We start from the raw sequence: 18,969 nt of genomic DNA on the forward strand, positions 1-18,969 counted from the left end.
TTACACGATCAGTTTGAATCTTTGTCGAGTAAAGAGGAGTATAACCTAAAATCTTTACCCTAATTTTTGAAATTTTGAAAAGAAAAATGGGAAACTTATTTCTTAGTGAGTCAAATAGCAGTGAACAAGACAGCTTTTACGAGGCTCACAATAATTTTCTTAATATATCATTTTTGCATTACTTTTATAGCAATTCAATAGTTTCGTTACTTCCAGTGAAATATCTTTTCAAATACATGCAAACATCCTTTGCAAGTGGTCGAATGAGCGTCACCCCAATACGGGTAACGCGGCCCGATCAGAAATTTCGCTGTCAACCGAATATGGGTGACGTGGCACTCAACGTGTTAAAAAAAATGTGCTTCATATTAATGTTTAAATTCAATTATGAAAAGATAATAACGGTAAGAAAAATTAATATTTGTAAGCATGATCAATTTAGTATTTCAAGGTTCATGTAACTTAACAATGTTGTGCTACTTCAATTTATAAAATATGTACTGTTTATTTGCAGGTTAAAAAACACTGGCTTGGTAATAACTGCATGAAAGAAGGAATTGCAGGTAATGATATTACTCGTACTAATGTACCAGACATCCGAGTAGCATACAGAGCTGAAACTTTATTAGAGGAACTCTCTACTATTTTCAGTGCATTGAATACTGGTGTGTCAACACCTGTCTCGCCTGCACCCATAAAATAATTATTTTTAGTCCACAAAGCCCAGTTTATTTCTTTACTCTATATATTTAAATTAATTTTTGCCTTTAAAAGTACTTAGGATTTTTTATATAATATAAATAAATTTATATAGTGGATGGAAAGACGCTTTGAAATATAAGCAATACTTATTTGTTGCTTAATTTGCTTATGTTGTCTTTTTTTTTAAAGTTTGAGTGATCTCAACTATTTCCTTATTTAAATTTTTAGCTTTATGTATAAAAAAAATAGAAAATATATTTTGAATGGGCAACAATTAATAATGAATTTGTGCATGTGGAGTATTTTTTTTTCCTAATGAAGATTTTTTTAATTATTTGAAATTTAATTTAGTGTATCTGGTTCCATAAATAAAAATATTAATTTTTTTTTCTTTTTTTTTTTTGCTAGGAGCATAATTTTATTAAAAATTTTACTGGGCATGACATTAGAATTTTCGAAATTGCTCTAATATCTTAAAAGCAATTCATTATTAATCAAAGTTTATTTTTATTTCCATCAAAGTATATTTAATTTATTTATTTGTTCACAATTATTATTTAATTGAAAATCTTGTTGAAAATTTTAAAAAATTAAGAAATATTACCATATCTGATTTTGTAATTAGAAATAATGAATTTGTGCTGGCATATTTTAATAAAAAGCTTGTTGAAAATAGCTTATAAGTAATAATGAAATGCTAAAAATTCTCGAATAGTAAAATCTTAAAACTATTCATTTTAAATCAAAGTTTCTTATTTTTCAAAATATATTTTATTTATTTATTTATTAGTCTTATTTTATCAAAAATCTTGTAATACACTTCAAAGAAAAAATTAAGAAACATTATTTATTTTCTATAGACATATATATATATTATTTTTTATTATAGACATAATTTATTTTGTTGCTGACTTTTTTAGTAGAAATTCTATGCTCAATATGGGCAAAAAAATTGTGTTGTAGATTTTAAAATAATTTCATAGACTTGAATCAATTACAGTTAATCCTGTTATAATACATTTCAAAATCATTTTATTCTCATCATTGAACATACTCCTTGGTTTTCTTATAATTTTCTATCCATACAATAATCCATATTTAAAACTTTAATGAAATGTGAACAGTGTTACCACAAAATAAATTTAGTGAAGTATTCATAAATTTCAAGCTAAACAATGATTTGTCAGAGCATTGTTAACTTTTTTTTAAAAATTAAGAGTATCAGGTGAGCGCTTAGTAACAATCTCTTCTTCAATCAGACTATCTTTTAAGACAAAATTTTAAATAAAATTCTATATTAATGAAATTTTTATTTATTCCAGAAAAATTATAAAATGATTTTATTAAAATGCAGATGCAAAATTTTTATTATATATATTTTTCATACTTTTTTCTTTTTTGTATAAATTTATGTCAAAGTAATGGGAAAATATTATATTTAGCATTTTAATATAGTTATAGAAAACAGCATGAAACAGTGTTTTTTTTCTGCATTAAAGGTAAAATCTTTCAAACACAGCCCACTTCCAAACAATAATTTTTCAAATTTGCACTTAATTGCAGTATACATCATTAAAATTTCTTTAATTTACAAAATCAATTATTGATAAATGTTTGAAAATAAGTGAAAAAAAATTGCTTCCATCCTTTTTTTTTTTTTTNGAAAAATATACAAGTTTTTTTTTTTTTTTTTTTAACTTTTATATTTTAAAACAAATATGATTCCAATAATCTAACAGATTTTTTATAATAACTATTAGACTGTTTTTTTTTAATGAAAAAATTCCAATATATATTTGATTGTAATTAGAATGTGAGGGAAAAAAATACAAAAGAGACACTCGTGTCCTATCTGCCTCATCATAAGGTTAAAACTGTTTTATTTAGCTAAGTGTTGTAACTTATTTAAATTCTTAAGAAAAATATTTTCTCAACTTTAGTTTATTTAAATATAACACATTTGATCAAACAAAATTTAAAAAAAAAAAAAAAAGAGTTCAAAAGTATTTAACAAAAATTGTTCTACAATATACAAAATTGTATATTAACATGAAATTTTATCATGAAATTTTTTTTCCCTTCAAAATTGCTATTCCTATTTATTAAATAAAAATTTCTCTGAAGTTGCCAAAGATTGTATGCATTTATTTGATTAATATTAATTTGTAAATTTTAGAATTTGGATTGTTAAAAAAACTGTGCATTTGTAATATATATATGCACAAATTATGTGTATTATGATATTGTTGTGTAAGTAGCTGTAATGTATATTATTAGCTTTTGTACTAAACTGATTATTTAGTTAGTTATTTTTTACTTATTTTACATTTTTTTATTGTTTTTATAGTTCTTATATTTGTATTAAATGTTGTAAATTGAGCTTCAATTGCAAAAATGCTACATAATATATTTTATTATAGAATTAGCAGATTCTATTAAATACTTTTTATGAGAGCTATAGAACAATTTTAAATTTAAACAGGTGAAGAAAAAGATTTCCATTGAAGTATCATAAATTTTGTTGAAATTAGAAAATATTACTGTTAAAAGAAAATATTTACAGAAATAAAGTTGTTGAAAATTGTTGGAATAAATGTGCTTATTTCTGATTTCCTGTGTATGTATTTTTTATTTAAATACAGTCCAACCTCGCTATAATGAATTCGGTATACAGTGAACACTCGGTTGTAATAAGCTGTTTTAGTGGTCCCTTCTGAACTCTCATTTAATTAACGTTATTTTATATAATGAATGTTACATACATATTATAGTGAACAGCTGAAAATTGATAACTTATAATGGAATCTTAATTCTTTTTTTGAAGTTGCAATTGCTAGTGAAGACTTTTCTTTACATTGTGTCATCTTGCTCTTCCCTTTTAAACTAGATTGGACAAACTGTTAAACGACACAATTCTCTTACCTCTTTAGTGAAGAACATTCTGAAATTTTTTTTTTCTTTTTTGGCAGCTGAACTAGAAAATACTGGAATCTTTACTAATTGTTGAAACAAAAGTTAGTGAACTCTTGTCAGTTGAAAATTCCTAATTTCTCACATGGAATTTCTTTCAAATTGATAAAAAAAATTATGTTATATCATCTCTATTTTCATAAATAGTGATGTTGTATACTAAAAAATAATTTTAAAAAATTTGGATACAGTGAATTATTGTTTACAATGGACTCATTGTGTTCACAGACAGTTCACTGTAATGGGGTTTCACTATAACATAAAAAAAAATAGTTATCTTGATGATGTGATTGCTTTTGTCAGTACTCCAACAACCAGATCAAATAACTCTGCAAATTATTGGCTTAAACAACTTGGGCTTGTATATAATGCTTGTTAAAACTTTCAAATAAACATTACTATGTATAAAATAGTATATCTAGAAATACATCAATTCTATTTCTGCTTGTGTACATTGAAATTAAGTAAAATAAGAAATGTATATTAGCACTCAAAATATTGTACAGAAGTATGATTTTTTCCATACTTTTAAACTGTTTAGTTTCAAAAACTTCCGTAATTATTTTAAATGTTATACAAATGGTATATTTGAGAACTATACTATCACACACATTAATATAAAGGTTATTTTTTTTTTTATATTTATATCCATGTAAATTAAATGATCACTCTATACTTAAACAACACATTTACAGTGTCTTAAACAATTTTAACACCGTTAATTTAGAAATTTATTTTTTAATTTAAAAAGTTGTGATTATGTTAGAGTAGATATACTTAAAATAATACATAACAGTATTTTGAAATTTTGCATTGTTTCAAACTCAATTCAGAGTGCACTCTTTTAACTTGGCTATAAATCTGAAAATGTTAAAAGAAATAAAAGAGAAATAAGCTTTATTACTGTTCTAACATTTTTTGCAGTTTTTATTAAAAATCTGTAGGCCTCTTTTTCTAATCTGTTAATCCCATCGCTGTCCAGTCCCGTAGTGGACTGATCGTTAAGACACGGTTCCCAGCAGATCACCGAAGTCAAGCATCACTGACTGCGGGTGGGTGACCACTTGGATCAGTCTGCATAGGGACCGAGGGTGTGCGGTATTGGTCCTCGTTAAACTGTTCTACCGTAAAGTGCTCGNATATCTAGATATACATCAATTCAATTTCTGCTTGTGTACATTGAAATTGCGCAAAAGAAACTTAAATTAGCACTCAAAATATTGCACAGAAATATGATTTTTTCATACTTTAAAACTGTTTAGTTTTAAAACTTAATTACTTCCGTAATTATTTTAAATGTTGTACAAATGGTATATTTGAGAAATTTAAAACTATACTATCACACACATTAATATAAAAGTTTTTTTCTTTTTTATATTTATATCCATGTAAATTAAATGATCACTCTAAAATTAACACTGTTCATTTAGAAATTTATTTTAATTTAAAAAGTTGTGATTATGTTAGAGTAGCTATACTTAAAATAATACAAAACAGTATTTCGAAATAGAACAAACAATAATAAAGCTTATTTCTCTTTTAACATTTTTTGCAGTTTTTATAAAAAAATCTGTCGGCCTCTTTTTCTAATCTGTAATTTTTTTTCTTCTGGAGAACTGCTCATTTTAATTGCAATTTGGCAGCAGTTTGATTAACAAACCAATTTCTAAGACTCAAGATAAAGAGAGCTTTAGAAGAATGAACAAAATTCCTACGATTGCCAATCAACAGCAGTCATAGGTATTGAAAGCAAATATTAAGAGTAAGTTTAATATGAACCCATTGTAGTGGCTCAGGGAATAGAGCGCTCTCCTCTCGATGAAATGACCCAGGTTTGAATTCGGCTCGCATCGACCATAGTGCTGACGTAAAATATATCTTCTCCAGTAAACAAATCATGGGAATGTCTAACGGGGTTTAACAAAAGTTTCGAAATTTCGTTGGATTATAAGTTTATATATAAATTAGTACTTAAACAATCTTTTGACCATTTTGTTTCTGATCATTCACATACTATCTACAATAAAAAATATATTGAGCCTAAGCTTATTTAAATATAAATAAAATTTATAATAATACAAATAAAAATAAAAAAAGAATTCAAGTAAATAAGAGATAAATATAAAGGAAATAATTAACACATTTAAAAAATAACCACATTTAATGTAATTGCCGCTCTTGTTTACTGCTGACTAACATGTCAATTTTATGTGTCAAACCAGTTACAGCTTCATATAAAAACAGACAAAAGATAAATCGATTTCAACATTCTATTCAAATAAAACTCAATCCAAAATGTAGTTTCGAATAAAAATGTAGAAGAAAAAGACAAAATTAATTGCCTTTGCATGAAGAAGAGGATAATTTTTGTAGTTCTTATCCAGAACTGATATAAGTTCATTATATTGAATTGTGTTTTTAATCCTAAATCTAAAAATAGTTCCATGAGTTCTCCTTTCGAAGTAAAAAGGCAGCAAATCTGTGAATAGTGCTTGTGGACTGGCAGTTGAAAAACAATGATCTAGACTATGTTTTTTAATTATTTTTGTCACATATTCATTGACATTAAATAAATATACCAGATTTATTTAACTAAATATGTATAGAATAAAGATATTTAAAAAATTACAAGTCCTGTTCTTACACTTAATTTATTAACAAAACAAAAAAAAACATTTTTCTACAAATTTTAAAAGTTAGTAACAAAATAGCTTGAAAATCCATTAACTAAACAAAACACATACATACTCAAAAATAGTTATTTTACAATATTAAGAATATACAATGTCATCTAAGCCACAGATTCATCAACTACAAATCTTGGTTACGCCCATTTTGATAAGTAGCATCATAATACTTCTTGTTACAATAGTAGGAGAAATAAACAAATGAACCATAATATTGCCCCAAAACACCACAATAAGTAACAAAAGAAATTCTGCAGCTCAGAGTGGTTGAATAACATGTAGCTAGGTTTCATTCCACACAATTCAGATAGGAATATTTGATCATTTAACCTAGTGTGGAAAAACATAATTAACAATTATAAAGGATATAATTGAAGGGCAATTAAATAATAAGCTACATATTCAGAAAAGCATTTAGTGCAAAACACAAGGATTTTCATAGAGGCAATAAGATGTTTCTGTGTATAGTGCTTTTATCTAGTTAAATCTCCTTCAACTTCTCACATACCAGCCCACAAATAACAACTAAGGGACATCTGGCTAAATTAAAAAATTTTACTACTGGCCAGTGCTGTTGCATTTTTAACAGTGGCCACTTTTTAAAAATACATAGCCATTTTTTTTCCAAAAATTAAAAAGCTTAAATGGTTGAAAAAAAGAAACTGTTGATATACTAATATTATTTCTTTGGAAGCATTTCTTTGCAAACATTACCAAACTTATTTCTAAAATAAAGAAAAATAATAAAAATTTAGTATGAAGTAAAGCAACTAACAGTTTATAAAATATTCATAACACCATACTTATTAAAAAAAATAATAAAATGCACAAAATGCATATGGAGTGCACAGTCAATAACAAAGGGGGCAATTAGCAGATAATTTTTTAATTATCATTTATTATATTTATTTCCCCTGTGACAATTATTAATTTTGTCCTATAATGAGGAACAAATATTAAAAACATCAGCTTCGAAAAAAGCATGCTTTATGGCATATTGCCTGGAATTATAGCTACTGTAGTTTATTATAAGGAATAATATTATTAAAATGTAGTTTCTCTTAATTAGGAGAATATCAAATAGCCTTGAATTTTTTTGAGATTTTACTATATATTTTAATTTTATTTCAGTGCTATGTGGAGTTTTATAAGTCATGAATTACATTATCTCTATTAACATTAAACTTTGAATTTTAAAACATACATCAAAATTATAAACTTTTTCAATATTTCTGAATTATTTTTCAATACTCCCTTAAGGCTTGTTTCACTCATACGAGGGCCGATTTTCTAATAAATGATGTCAACTATGCCCTATAACTTAGCAATGCATATGAATATGTAGATTGCCCTGATTTGCCCCTTTCACCATTACCATTACTGGGTGCGTAGCCAAATCTTTCAACAAAAAATAAGCGCCTTTGAAATACTTTTTAAGCACCTAAAAATATTTTTAAGCAATATATATATTAACAAAATGCAAAATAATTTTCAAAGACTTTACGTGATTATGATAAATTAACTTGATTATATTAGCCACCATAAAAAGATCGAGAGAATTTTCGGTTCGAAAAATGAGGGTGGAAAATAAAGCCTGAAATTGAGAATACCTAGAAAAATGCAGCAGAGTTAGACATGAGAGTGCTAGAATCTCACCGTACTCAGCTCAGCAGACTCACAAGCGGACTCGCAAGAATTTCATAAAACATGTAAAATGATTGCCCCTTTCATAAGATATGGATCGTGGTGAAAACCACGCTTTTGCATAATACGTGCCGAAATTCGACAGGGTAAAGAAAAAATCTCTTTTTCAAAAAAGGAATATCAAACACCTTTTAAAAACACCCATTAAAGAAAACACCTTTAAGGGCTTTTAAAAAACGAAAATTGAAAATAAGCACTTTTTAAAAAACGCATTATACTTTTCCTCCCAATCTTTTGATGGCAACTATGTCTTATTTTGTTTTTATCAATCACAAGACATTGACTTAGCAAGAAGCATCAAATTTGACACACACACTATGCCGAGCTTCCATCCGTTTCCAAAAAGAAGATTTTATTTTTAAGCACAATTCTTGCTGCTAGTTCATTCTTTTACTTAAGATCAGGGTTGGCATGATTTAAATCACTTGATTTAAAAATAAAAATAAATTGATTTAAAATTATTAAATTTCATTTTTATGATTCTTATGACTGTAATTTTTTTTAAAGTTGGATTTCATTAAGAATTGACATTTTTTTGAGAGAAATAATGAGATGAAGTACAATTATTGTTTGATGTTCAAAATAGAAAAATAAATAACAATAAAAAAAAAGATTAGAGTGATTTAAAGCTTTTAAATTATTATTTTTCTTCAATTGTTTGTTGAACAACTTTTTTTTTAATAAACATACTATTTTATTTATACCCATTTAGTTCATATTTATTTACAAGCTATTTTAAAACATATTAAATTTGTAGTTCATAGATATAAATAATGAAGAAAAACTTATTCTGCCAAGTAATTTAGAATAATTCTAGGCAGATTCTTTTTTATGTTTCTTGATCTAAATTAATTTTTTTCTTTGAATGATATTTGACTGCCTAATAAGGTCTTTGTTATTACATTATTCATGAAATTATTTAAGCTTGAATATATAAAGTAGGATTTTATTTATTCAGTTCTAGTTTCTAATCATATAATAACTTTAACTATTTTAAGTTATTAATATTAAGTGTTTTCATTATAGAAGCCCAGTAGCTGAGTGGTAGCGCTTCATGCTCCCGTGCCACAGGTCCTGGGTTTGATCCGCGGGCCGGGCAAGGTTGACTCAGCCTTTCATCCCTTCAGTGTTGATAAATGAGTACCAAGCATGTTTGGGAACTAAATACTAGGGGTTTCGCGTTCGGCTGACCACCTAACTGAAACATCTGCTCATGTACCCCAGAGCCCAAGGTCAAGAAAACTGAGATGGGCACAGTAGGCCTTGGCCCTCTATGGGCTGTCGCGCCACTGAGTTTAGTTTTTTCAGTTTAGTTTTCATTATAATATAATATTGCTTTTATTAAACATTAAGAAAAATGAATAAAATGTTTAAGAGCTTTGGTTGGTAAATGTTTAAAAAAAAAATCTGAAATTTCTTTTTTAAATCATGATTTTTGATAGCCCTGCTTAAGATTAGTCTCGCTTATTTCAAAACTATGTTTCAAATAATAAGTAAATAATATAAAATATAATTATTGGACTTTACTTACTGGTGGAATGATAATCAGTCTACATGTTAAATTTAACCTCATCCTCCCCCGCTGGTACCTCGACGCGTAGGTCTGAAGCAAGAACTGCTACTACTTCCTCCCATCAATGGATTATACTCTGGTCTCAAACTTTGAGATTCATCTTTGGGTTTTGGTTTTGTAGACTTTCCTTTCATAAGATTCTCCATTGCTTCAATTCTTTCTTTCTTTTTTTGCTCCTCTTTCTAACATAACAAAAAAAAATCTTTTTTTAATTTTAACATGAACAGCCAAAACAATCGGCAAGAGATAAAATAATTTCATCTCTTTCTCAATGGAGAATCTTTCCTTTCATAAGATTCTCCATTGCTTCAATTCTTTCTTTCTTTTTTGCTCCTCTTTCTAACATAACAAAAAAAAATCTTTTTTAATTTTAACACGAACAGCCAAAACAAACGGCAAGAGATAAAATAATTTCATCTCTTTCTCAATGGAGAATCTTTCCTTTCATAAGATTCTCCATTGCTTCAATTCTTTCTTTCTTTTTTTTGCTCCTCTTTCTAACATAACAAAAAAAATCTTTTTTTAATTTTAACATGAACAGCCAAAACAAACGGCAAGAGATAAAATAATTTCATCTCTTTCTCAATGGAGAATCTTTCCTTTCATAAGATTCTCCATTGCTTCAATTCTTTCTTTCTTTTTTTGCTCCTCTTTCTAGCATAACAAAAAAAATCTATTTTAATATTAACACGAACAGCCAAAACAAATGGCAAGAGATAAAATAATTTCATCTCTTTCTCAATGGAGAATCTTCCCTTTCATAAGATTCTCCATTGCTTCAATTTTTTCTTTCTTTTTTTGCTTCTCTTTCCAACATAGCAAAAAAATCTATTTTAATTTTAACACGAACAGTCAAAACAAACGGCAAGAGATAAAATAATTTCATCTCTTTCTCAATGAAGAATCTTTCCTTTCAGAAAATTTTCCACTGCTTCAATTTTTTCTTTCTTTTTTTGCTTCTCTTTCTAACATAGCAAAAAAATCTATTTTAATTTTAACACGAACAGTCAAAACAAACGGCAAGAGATAAAATAATTTCAGCTCTTTCTCAATGAAGAATCTTTCCTTTCATAAGATTCCCCATTGCTCCAATTCTTTCTTTCTTTTTTTGCTCCTCTTTCTAGCATAACAAAAAAATCTATTTTAATATTAACACGAACAGCCAAAACAAACGGCAAGAGATAAAAGAATTTTTATATTAAACATAGTACATGTTGCTACACATAAGAGAATTAAATTTCTAGGTGTATTTTCAGAAAATTCCAGTTTTCCCCTTTTTATTGGTATCGTTTCCGATTCCGTTACCAAAATAATTGCTAATGCATTGCTGCCATTTCATCTTTTTGCCATAAATATGCCTAGAACGGTAATGAAAGCAGAGTCGGGCAACATTTGTTTTCACTTTTTCAGAAATAGGGAGGGGAGACAAGAACTTTCGAGAAGAGAAGTCAACAGTGCGTGACGAGCTGGGCAGTACGTGATCAGAGGAATTGTTAATTCCTTCGTTAGAAGTCCAAATGCACATGCACAGAGCAACTTTTCTTTTGTTTACCGATAACGTGAGCACGAGCATTTGGTCTGACAAAGGAATTAAAGGGATTTCTAGATTAGAGGGTCATTTTAGAAGTGAGGCGCTAGACTCTTGTAAGATAACAAATATTGAAAATGTATCACGAACATTAACAGGAAAATGGCTGTCTGCGCGGACATCGAATTCGAGAAATTCGTTGTCCGTGGGGAATATTTGGTGGATGGGCGGTTTTTCAAGTCCTGATTCTACACATTGAAAAAGAAAATTTTTTAAACAAGTATTCTACATATTTAAACAACTATTCATGAGTTTCAAATTTTTTGTTTATAAAAAATTAAGTAAGTATTACCAGTCGCATTTTTTCTGCATGCTCCTGAGCAAGTTGGTCATGCTTTTCCTGGAGTTTCCGTCTAGCAAGTTGCATAGCTTCCTCTCTTTCAATCAACCGGGTTGGATCTAACAACAATTTTGAATGTATTTCAACAACTTTAAACCATTAAGAAAATATTTCACAATAGAAAAACATCTGTACTTTAAAGTACACGAAAAAAGGATTAATTTTCAAGAATCCATAACTTTTTATCGACTGTTATGAATTTTATGTACCATAAAATTTGATGGATTTGCTGGATAAATGTTCTCTCCCTCTTTTGTAAACTTATTTATCTATGTACTTAGATGCATGTAATTGTATTCATGCATTAGAAATTAAATTTTATATGAATATGATTTCAAAATAAAATTAGTGAAATGAAAAAATATATATATTACTAAGATGTAACTTTACAAAAACTATCTTAACAATACCTTTTTTGTATTCTGCTTCTTTTCTTTGATCTTCCTGTCTTTCCTGCCATTTTTTGTATTTAGGATAAAAGTGACTCCAAATTAAATTTAAAACAACAACAATGAACAGGCATGTCCATCCATATGTAGATAAAAATTCTGTAACTATAAGACATGAGTTCATTAGAATCATAAGTATAAATAATGAACTTAAAACAAAGTGATAATATTTTAAATTAATCAGAGAAATTTATAAATGCTTTTGTATAAAATATGCACATAAATCATGGTAGTTAAACAAATACAGCATTCTAAGAAAACCAAACTAAATATTTTGATAAAAGATGACATCCTTTACCAGAATACTATTTCTGAAAAAAAAAACTGAATTTTCTGATTATATTGTGCAACAATTCTAAAAAATAATATATGCAATGCAAAAAGATAGTTATGAACACATGTTTGTAGAGCTATAATTATTAGAAAAGGTGCACAAATATTTTTACATAAGTTCCACTGGCAATGAAGTGCCACAGGCCGAAGTACTTAGGCATGTTGACGGCAATATGTTTTATTAATAGTTGGCAATAGGTTTTGTTATTAGTTGAATAACATTTATTTAATAAAAGAATATTTAGTATGATAAAAAAATTATCTAATAAAAGGAATAAAAAAGTAAATAAGAATAAGTAAGTACGTATATAAGTAAAAAGACTAAAAAGTAAGTAAAAAGGTAAGCAGGTGCTTTCTCATGAATAAAAACATTTTTTTCTCGTCTTTTTCTTTTTCATATGATAAGAAAAGTTATCAATTATTCAGATCAAAATAACATATTATTGCAAGTTACAAATTGGAAGGATAATAAAAAGAAAAAATATATTTTCAAACAAAGAATGGAAATGTGTAAAATTTTTTTTTTTAAAGAAAACATCAATATTTTTAAGTAGATATTTTTTTTTAATGTTATTAATAGTCAACTTTATTATTATTCATAGTTTGTTTCCGACAGAAATTTGTTTTTTCAACACTATTCTCGTTTTTTCAACAACTCATTTATTGTAATTGTAGTTCATTTACGTCGCATTAGGCTATTGACGATGGTCTAAGAAACATCCCTGAGGATGATCCGAAGACAATTAATCACAATTTTGATCCTCTGCAGAGGGGATGGCACCTCCGATTCGGTAGCCCTATGATCTGCACGCAATGTCGAGCAGTTTACAGTCAAACAGTTTAACGAGGACCAATACCACACCCCCGGTCCTTACACAGACTAATCCAAGTGGTCACCCACCCAAAACTCATTTAAGTACCCTCTTTAAAGGCAGCAAAAGGGTGGGGGGGATTATACCCAATGTTTTGTGAACAGATCAAAAACATTTAAAAAAAAAAAAAAAAATTTCTTTTACTTTTATTTCTTATGGAAAAAGGAATTGATTTCAATTATTATAAAATCTCTGGAAAATAGACATCAGGTAAACAGATATCAGAATATAGGACTTAGTACTGTATGTACATGAATACATGAGCTCTCAATAGAGGTTTCAACCATCATTTCAATCATCTCCAGAAATAAAGTTAAGAAATTATTCATTGCTTTTTGATAAGTAAACAAAAATTTAAAAATCCTTGGCTATTACATATTAACATAGTATAGAAGGAATAAGGATCAAACTGAAATAATTATTGGATATATTTCGCTCATAATTATTATAATAAGCAAGGACCGACAAGTCCCAGGGATCAGGTCACCTAGAAAAATTTCCTTGGCAGCTAACTTTTTCAACATATTCTATTATTTATTATAAGTAGAAAGGGTTGGTCACTTTTTCTTTATTCATTCAATGTTTGTATTAAAGGTAACAATAATAATATACCTATAGATTTTAAGTTTATTTCATAGTTTGTTTTATAAAATTATAGACATTATAATTAGAATGTTTAACTTCTTGAATAAGAAAAATTATGCATGATCCAAATCACTAAAAAATAGCCAAGTACATTCATGAGAAGCTAGTTTTCTATTTTACAGGAAACGGAACTGGTCACAATAATTCTAAAAGCTGGTTCCTAAGAATAATATTTTACAACTTTTGTCAGTCCCTGGTAATGCTTTATAAACGGCATTCAACGAAAAATATTTAAATTAAATGACATTCAAAAAACTAAGGTAAACTATTAAGGTCATATTCATACAATATTAGTAACAACTAAATATGCATTTAATACCTATTTCAAAAGTGTTCCTTTCTATTGCTGGTTTTTCATCAACAGGTATATCCATTTTTATGTTTTACCAAAGCTGAAATATTACAGAGAGTGTTATAAACTGAAAAGTTAAAATAAATGAACAGAATATTTCATAAAAACATAATGACAGGTGAAAATTTCAAAATTATAATAGTTTAAAATAAAAAATTGTCTTTTACGGATTGCCAGAAATATAAAAATTCTCCTTTACATAATTAAGTAAATTAAAAAGCATAATATTATTAATTTTTGATTTTTCATGTTACACTTGATAAGTTTTGACAGTTATAAACATCAGATGCGGTGAGAAGTTAAAAGGTAATTTTTTACTGACACTTTTTATGAATTAACACAAGAATGATAAAAGATACTTTTTACTATTGATAATAATCTATGTCGGAATACTAATCTACAAGTGACCCATTGCGAGCAATATAGATCTAGGCGCCAGGATTGCCATTGTTGTGAGCAATATTAGGGAATTGCCTGATGTTTACATTGATATAGGTACATCGCTCCCTACCTTACAGGTATGAAGCCTACATCGCATCTGGTGAAAGATTTTTTGAGCAACTTCTTTGAGCATTTCTAGAGCAATTCTTTGTATATCAATAAAATCCCAATGAATAAAGTCTTCAGAAGCATCTTTTCTCACTCTATTTATTTAAATGTGGCAGCAGAAAACAACCTTTTAACTTCTCCCTGCTTATGTTATGATCACAGGGGTGATTGCGACCCCCAAGTCAAAATTCCAGAAAATTTCCTGAGTTAAAAAAAAAAAAANAAAAAAAAAAAAAAAAAAAAAAAAGACGGTTTAAATTGAAAAATTAGAAAAAAATTTAAACAAGGTTTTGTCCTTTTTCTCAACATTTCTTAGTTAACTTAAAATATATTTCAAATTTTACACATACCTATGATGACCTGGAGAAGTAATTGAAATTTACAAATATGTCTTTCTTTCTTGAGTTTATGATTATAATAACTATTTACTGATAAAAAATGAATATTAATCTTGAATATAAGCTTATAAAGGCTCTCCCTTACAAACAAATAAAATAAACTGTGTTTTTAAGTTCCACCTTTGAAAATTTTATTTCCGGAAACTTCTGTAATCAATTATTTTTTGAAACGTCTGAACCTTTGATCTCCGAAACTTCCGGATCACTGTCAGCGAAAAATCCGGAAATCCTGATTTTTTCCAGAGCACAATCAGCCCTGTAATCATACATTTAATGAAGAATATTGTGTAAATGCGTTCTATCACTCGGTAACAGGTAGTACAGAAACTTTTATATGGAATCCACTTAAAGACCCAAAAAAAAATTAACTTAAAACATATAAATGTTATGAGTGCTAATTTTAAAAGATAAAAGTCAAACAAGAAAAATATTGTTAATATTTCAGAGATAAATAATTTTATTTGAAGGAGGTATCTTATGAGTGAGAATATGAGGTTTCATAGATTTAAAAATTAAAATCAAAAAATTATTCATTTCAAACAATGCTTCAAATTTACGGGATAATGTAATGTTAGACATCCTTAACTATGTATTAAAAAAATAACAATAATTTTTTGATAGAAAAACTGAAAAATATTTCATTTACATCATTTTTGCCGTTTGCAGAATATTACCCATTAAAGTACTGACAGCCAACTGTAGAAAATTTAATTGTTCCAACTACTGAAGAAACTATACGTTATACTATGCATAACAAATTTAAAAAAAATAAATAAATAAATTTTAAATTTTTTAAAAGAATAAGAAAATAAACAAAATAAATTGAGGCATGGTCAATTAACACACCATTATTTTGGGAAAAAAGGTCCTTGTAGGTTCAGATTCAGACAGGCACATATAATACCATAGGAGGTTTAAAAATCTATCAAATAAGAAAAAGAGTTAAACACAAGATTTCTTTCGCACAATTTAATAATTGGAGATATTTCTGTATCATGATCTGGTGCGCATTTTAAACTTGTAAATTTAGAAAAAAGATATTTGCTTAGGAAAGGTTATGAGTTATACTCTTCTAGTTGATCCCCTTTAAGAATGTTTCTCGCGAGACAATGCCAGGAAATCATTAAGACTTGACAATTATTTTGACAGTGAAGATCTTCAATTCTAAATCTGCCAGAGAATAATCACCAAGTTATGGCAACTTCCGGGCAGCAGTCAGCGAGAAACTGAAATGAAATATCACAGAAGGGGAGCAACTCAAAGGATATAACTTACAGCCACTACTGCAAAAAACATCTTTTTAAAAATAATTTGCAGGTTTAAAATCCTTTTGGAACCTTGCAACTGTGTATTGTGATAATACGACGTATCACAACACGGAAATATCTCCTTTTGGCGTTGATCATGATAGAGAATCTTCACAGTGAACAATTATTCCTCGCATATCAATCATATCTCAAATTACGTGTAGCATAGGGTGCCCCTTGCATTTGGACAATGTAATTTGGAACCCTTACTGTTTATAAAATATCCCACCTTTCTAAACAAATTTTATCGTGAATTCTCATTAGAAAATCTCATTAAGTAACTTTTCCTATTTCCTAAAAAAACATATAACATTTCCAAAATAAGAAAGGCACCCCACTGTTAACCAATATCTCCTCTATTAAAAACAAATCGGAAAAGTTGTAAAATTATTTCAATAACAGATCTTACCAAATCTATAAATCATAAAAATGTTTGTGGCCTAATTAAATTAAGCCCTGAAGTTAAGAAATTAGGCTGATTCATCTATTTTGATATAGACTAAAAGCGTTTAAAATTTCCGACTGCTTATATCTGCCTCAATTAGTCTTCGATGTGGCTGATAAGCCATGATTGCATTTTTTTAGGGATCATTATTTTTATTGTACTTTATTTACGTCGCACTAGAGCTGAACAATGAGCTATTGGCGACAGTCGGGGAAACAGCCCTGAGAATGACTCGAAGACATGCCATCACAATTTTTATCCTCTGCTGAGGGGATGGCACCCCCCGTTTTAATAGCCTTACGACCTGCACGTGATGTCGAGCACTTTAAGGTAGAACAGTTTGACGAGGACCAATACCGCACACACTCGGTCCCTACGCAGACTGATCCAAGTGGTCACCCACCCGCGCACTGATCGCAGTCAGGGATGCTTGACTTTGGTTATCTGCTGGGAACCGTGTCTTAACGATCAGTTCACTGCGGGATGGATCGTTTTCACTGTGTGTGACTTTGATTTCTTATCAGATTCACTATTTTTCTCTGAGATGATCGAAAGTGAGTGAACTGCATTCATTAAGATTGGCGCTTAAAAAAACAGCGAAGAAATGTGAGAAGTGTTTTCAAAGTTGGGCTAATTAATGTCTTGTCCCTCAATTTCTGATGAAATTGTCTCGTTTGTATTGGAAATTGAAGCTCCATGACAAATGATTGAAGAATATTTGGCCTGAGAGACCCAGGCCTATGGTCCCCACCTTTCTGGAAGTCCTTTAAATGTTACAAATGATTTATTTTTGTGTTTTCCCTTAAGGATTTGTCTATTAGAGTTATGAGTTAACAGAAATTTAAACAAATATAAACTCAAATTTACTAATATATCGTAATTTACTAGTATTGTGAATAATTTAAAAACACTTCATAACTAAACAACATGTAAATTTAGTTTAATGTAGTAACAAGGGGGCCCCGGACAGTTTTGTAACCAAGGCTCTTGCATGTCTAAATTAGACCCAGAAATGATGGGGGTTTTCAATGACGAGAAGGGAATTAGATTTATTAGGGAAACTATAAGAATTGTGGAATGGATATATGAAATGATAATTTTACGTATTTTTATCATTGTTAAATAAAAAGGATAAATAAAGATGTAATATTAACTAATTTTATTTGTGTTTTCTAAAATTGAAAAAAGGAAGAGGAAATTTCGTAAATATGTCGAATGGCTAGGTAGGTGAAATCTGTTGATTGTTTTGATGATAGATCATCTGAATAAACTAAAGAGTAACACTTATTTTCCATTAAAACCGAAATCTTAAAATTAATTATCACATCGCTTACATTATTGTATTAGTTGGTTACCTAATCCGATAGAAAAATAGTTTAAAATATAAAATAAGTATAAACCCAAATATGGCACTTCAGCAAATCCTGTGCAAGAAATATATACTAATAAGTAATGCATTTGTCTTTAATAAATATCTACCACATTACTTTATAAATAAATAGTGAATAATTTAAAAATTAGTCAATTTACAATTGTATTTCGGATCAACGCTTTGGAATTGAATCCAAGTAAAACGCTAGTTAAAGGAAGCTTAATAATGAATCATATATCACTCCACCTACTTATGATGATGAAATAAGAGCTACTATCAAAGAACTAAAAAATAAAGAAGCACCTCAGGTAGATAATAAAATAATCAAGAACCTTTCTCAATATTACATAAATCAGCTGACAAATTTGTTCAACAGATGTCTTTATTACAATTGAGGAGACACGTGGAAGTTAACGCGACTCCTAAAATAAAAACATATAATGAATAATTAAGTTGATTGAAGAATAGAAACAATTAACTGAATGCCAGCCATAATTAAATAATAATAAATTTAATAAAAGGATAACAATTAAGGTTACAAGTTAGTTAATTCCAGATTAAACATCGTGGCGGACAGGTTGTCCCAGCAACATACACAGGCGTCGTCACAGACCGAACTGAGGAGAAAAACAGGTGCAGTTAGGTCTGCAATCGTGATTGTCCTTATCGCCAACTGGCGACGT

The 18,969-nt window shown here is 28.4% G+C and overlaps 2 protein-coding genes across 18 annotated transcripts in view; one reads left to right on the forward strand and one right to left on the reverse strand.

Annotated features, from left to right (window-relative positions):
* LOC107453670 (AMP deaminase 2) overlaps nucleotides 1-3,311 on the forward strand; it is a 34,471-nt gene extending 31,160 nt beyond the window's left edge. For all 12 annotated transcript variants that reach the window (XM_043050675.2, XM_071185216.1, XM_071185218.1 and 9 more), the window contains one exon: nucleotides 515-3,311. In XM_043050675.2, the coding sequence (XP_042906609.1) occupies nucleotides 515-703 (189 nt within the window). In that variant the 3' untranslated portion in view covers nucleotides 704-3,311. The remainder of the gene's footprint in view (nucleotides 1-514) is intronic.
* Nucleotides 3,312-6,307: 2,996 nt separating this feature from the next.
* LOC107444677 (selenoprotein S) lies at nucleotides 6,308-17,132 on the reverse strand. Of its 6 annotated transcripts, XM_043050677.2 has the most exons (7): nucleotides 16,879-17,132; nucleotides 16,009-16,084; nucleotides 14,183-14,255; nucleotides 11,975-12,118; nucleotides 11,517-11,623; nucleotides 9,595-9,818; nucleotides 6,308-6,689 (listed from the first exon to the last, which is right to left on the reverse strand). In XM_043050677.2, exons 3-6 carry the CDS (start codon nucleotides 14,235-14,237, stop codon nucleotides 9,633-9,635), a joined length of 492 nt encoding a protein of 163 aa, XP_042906611.1. In that variant the 5' UTR covers nucleotides 14,238-14,255; nucleotides 16,009-16,084; nucleotides 16,879-17,132; the 3' UTR covers nucleotides 6,308-6,689; nucleotides 9,595-9,632. The 6 variants fall into 6 exon arrangements, with proteins under 6 accessions (XP_042906611.1, XP_042906610.1, XP_071041322.1 ...); XM_043050676.2 differs by lacking the exon at nucleotides 16,009-16,084 and having other exon boundaries at nucleotides 16,879-17,036; XM_071185221.1 differs by lacking the exon at nucleotides 16,009-16,084 and having other exon boundaries at nucleotides 9,591-9,818; nucleotides 16,879-17,036.
* Nucleotides 17,133-18,969: the final 1,837 nt, after the last annotated feature.

Source organism: Parasteatoda tepidariorum, chromosome 9 (assembly GCF_043381705.1).
Source record: "Parasteatoda tepidariorum isolate YZ-2023 chromosome 9, CAS_Ptep_4.0, whole genome shotgun sequence".
Classification (NCBI taxonomy): domain Eukaryota; kingdom Metazoa; phylum Arthropoda; class Arachnida; order Araneae; family Theridiidae; genus Parasteatoda; species Parasteatoda tepidariorum.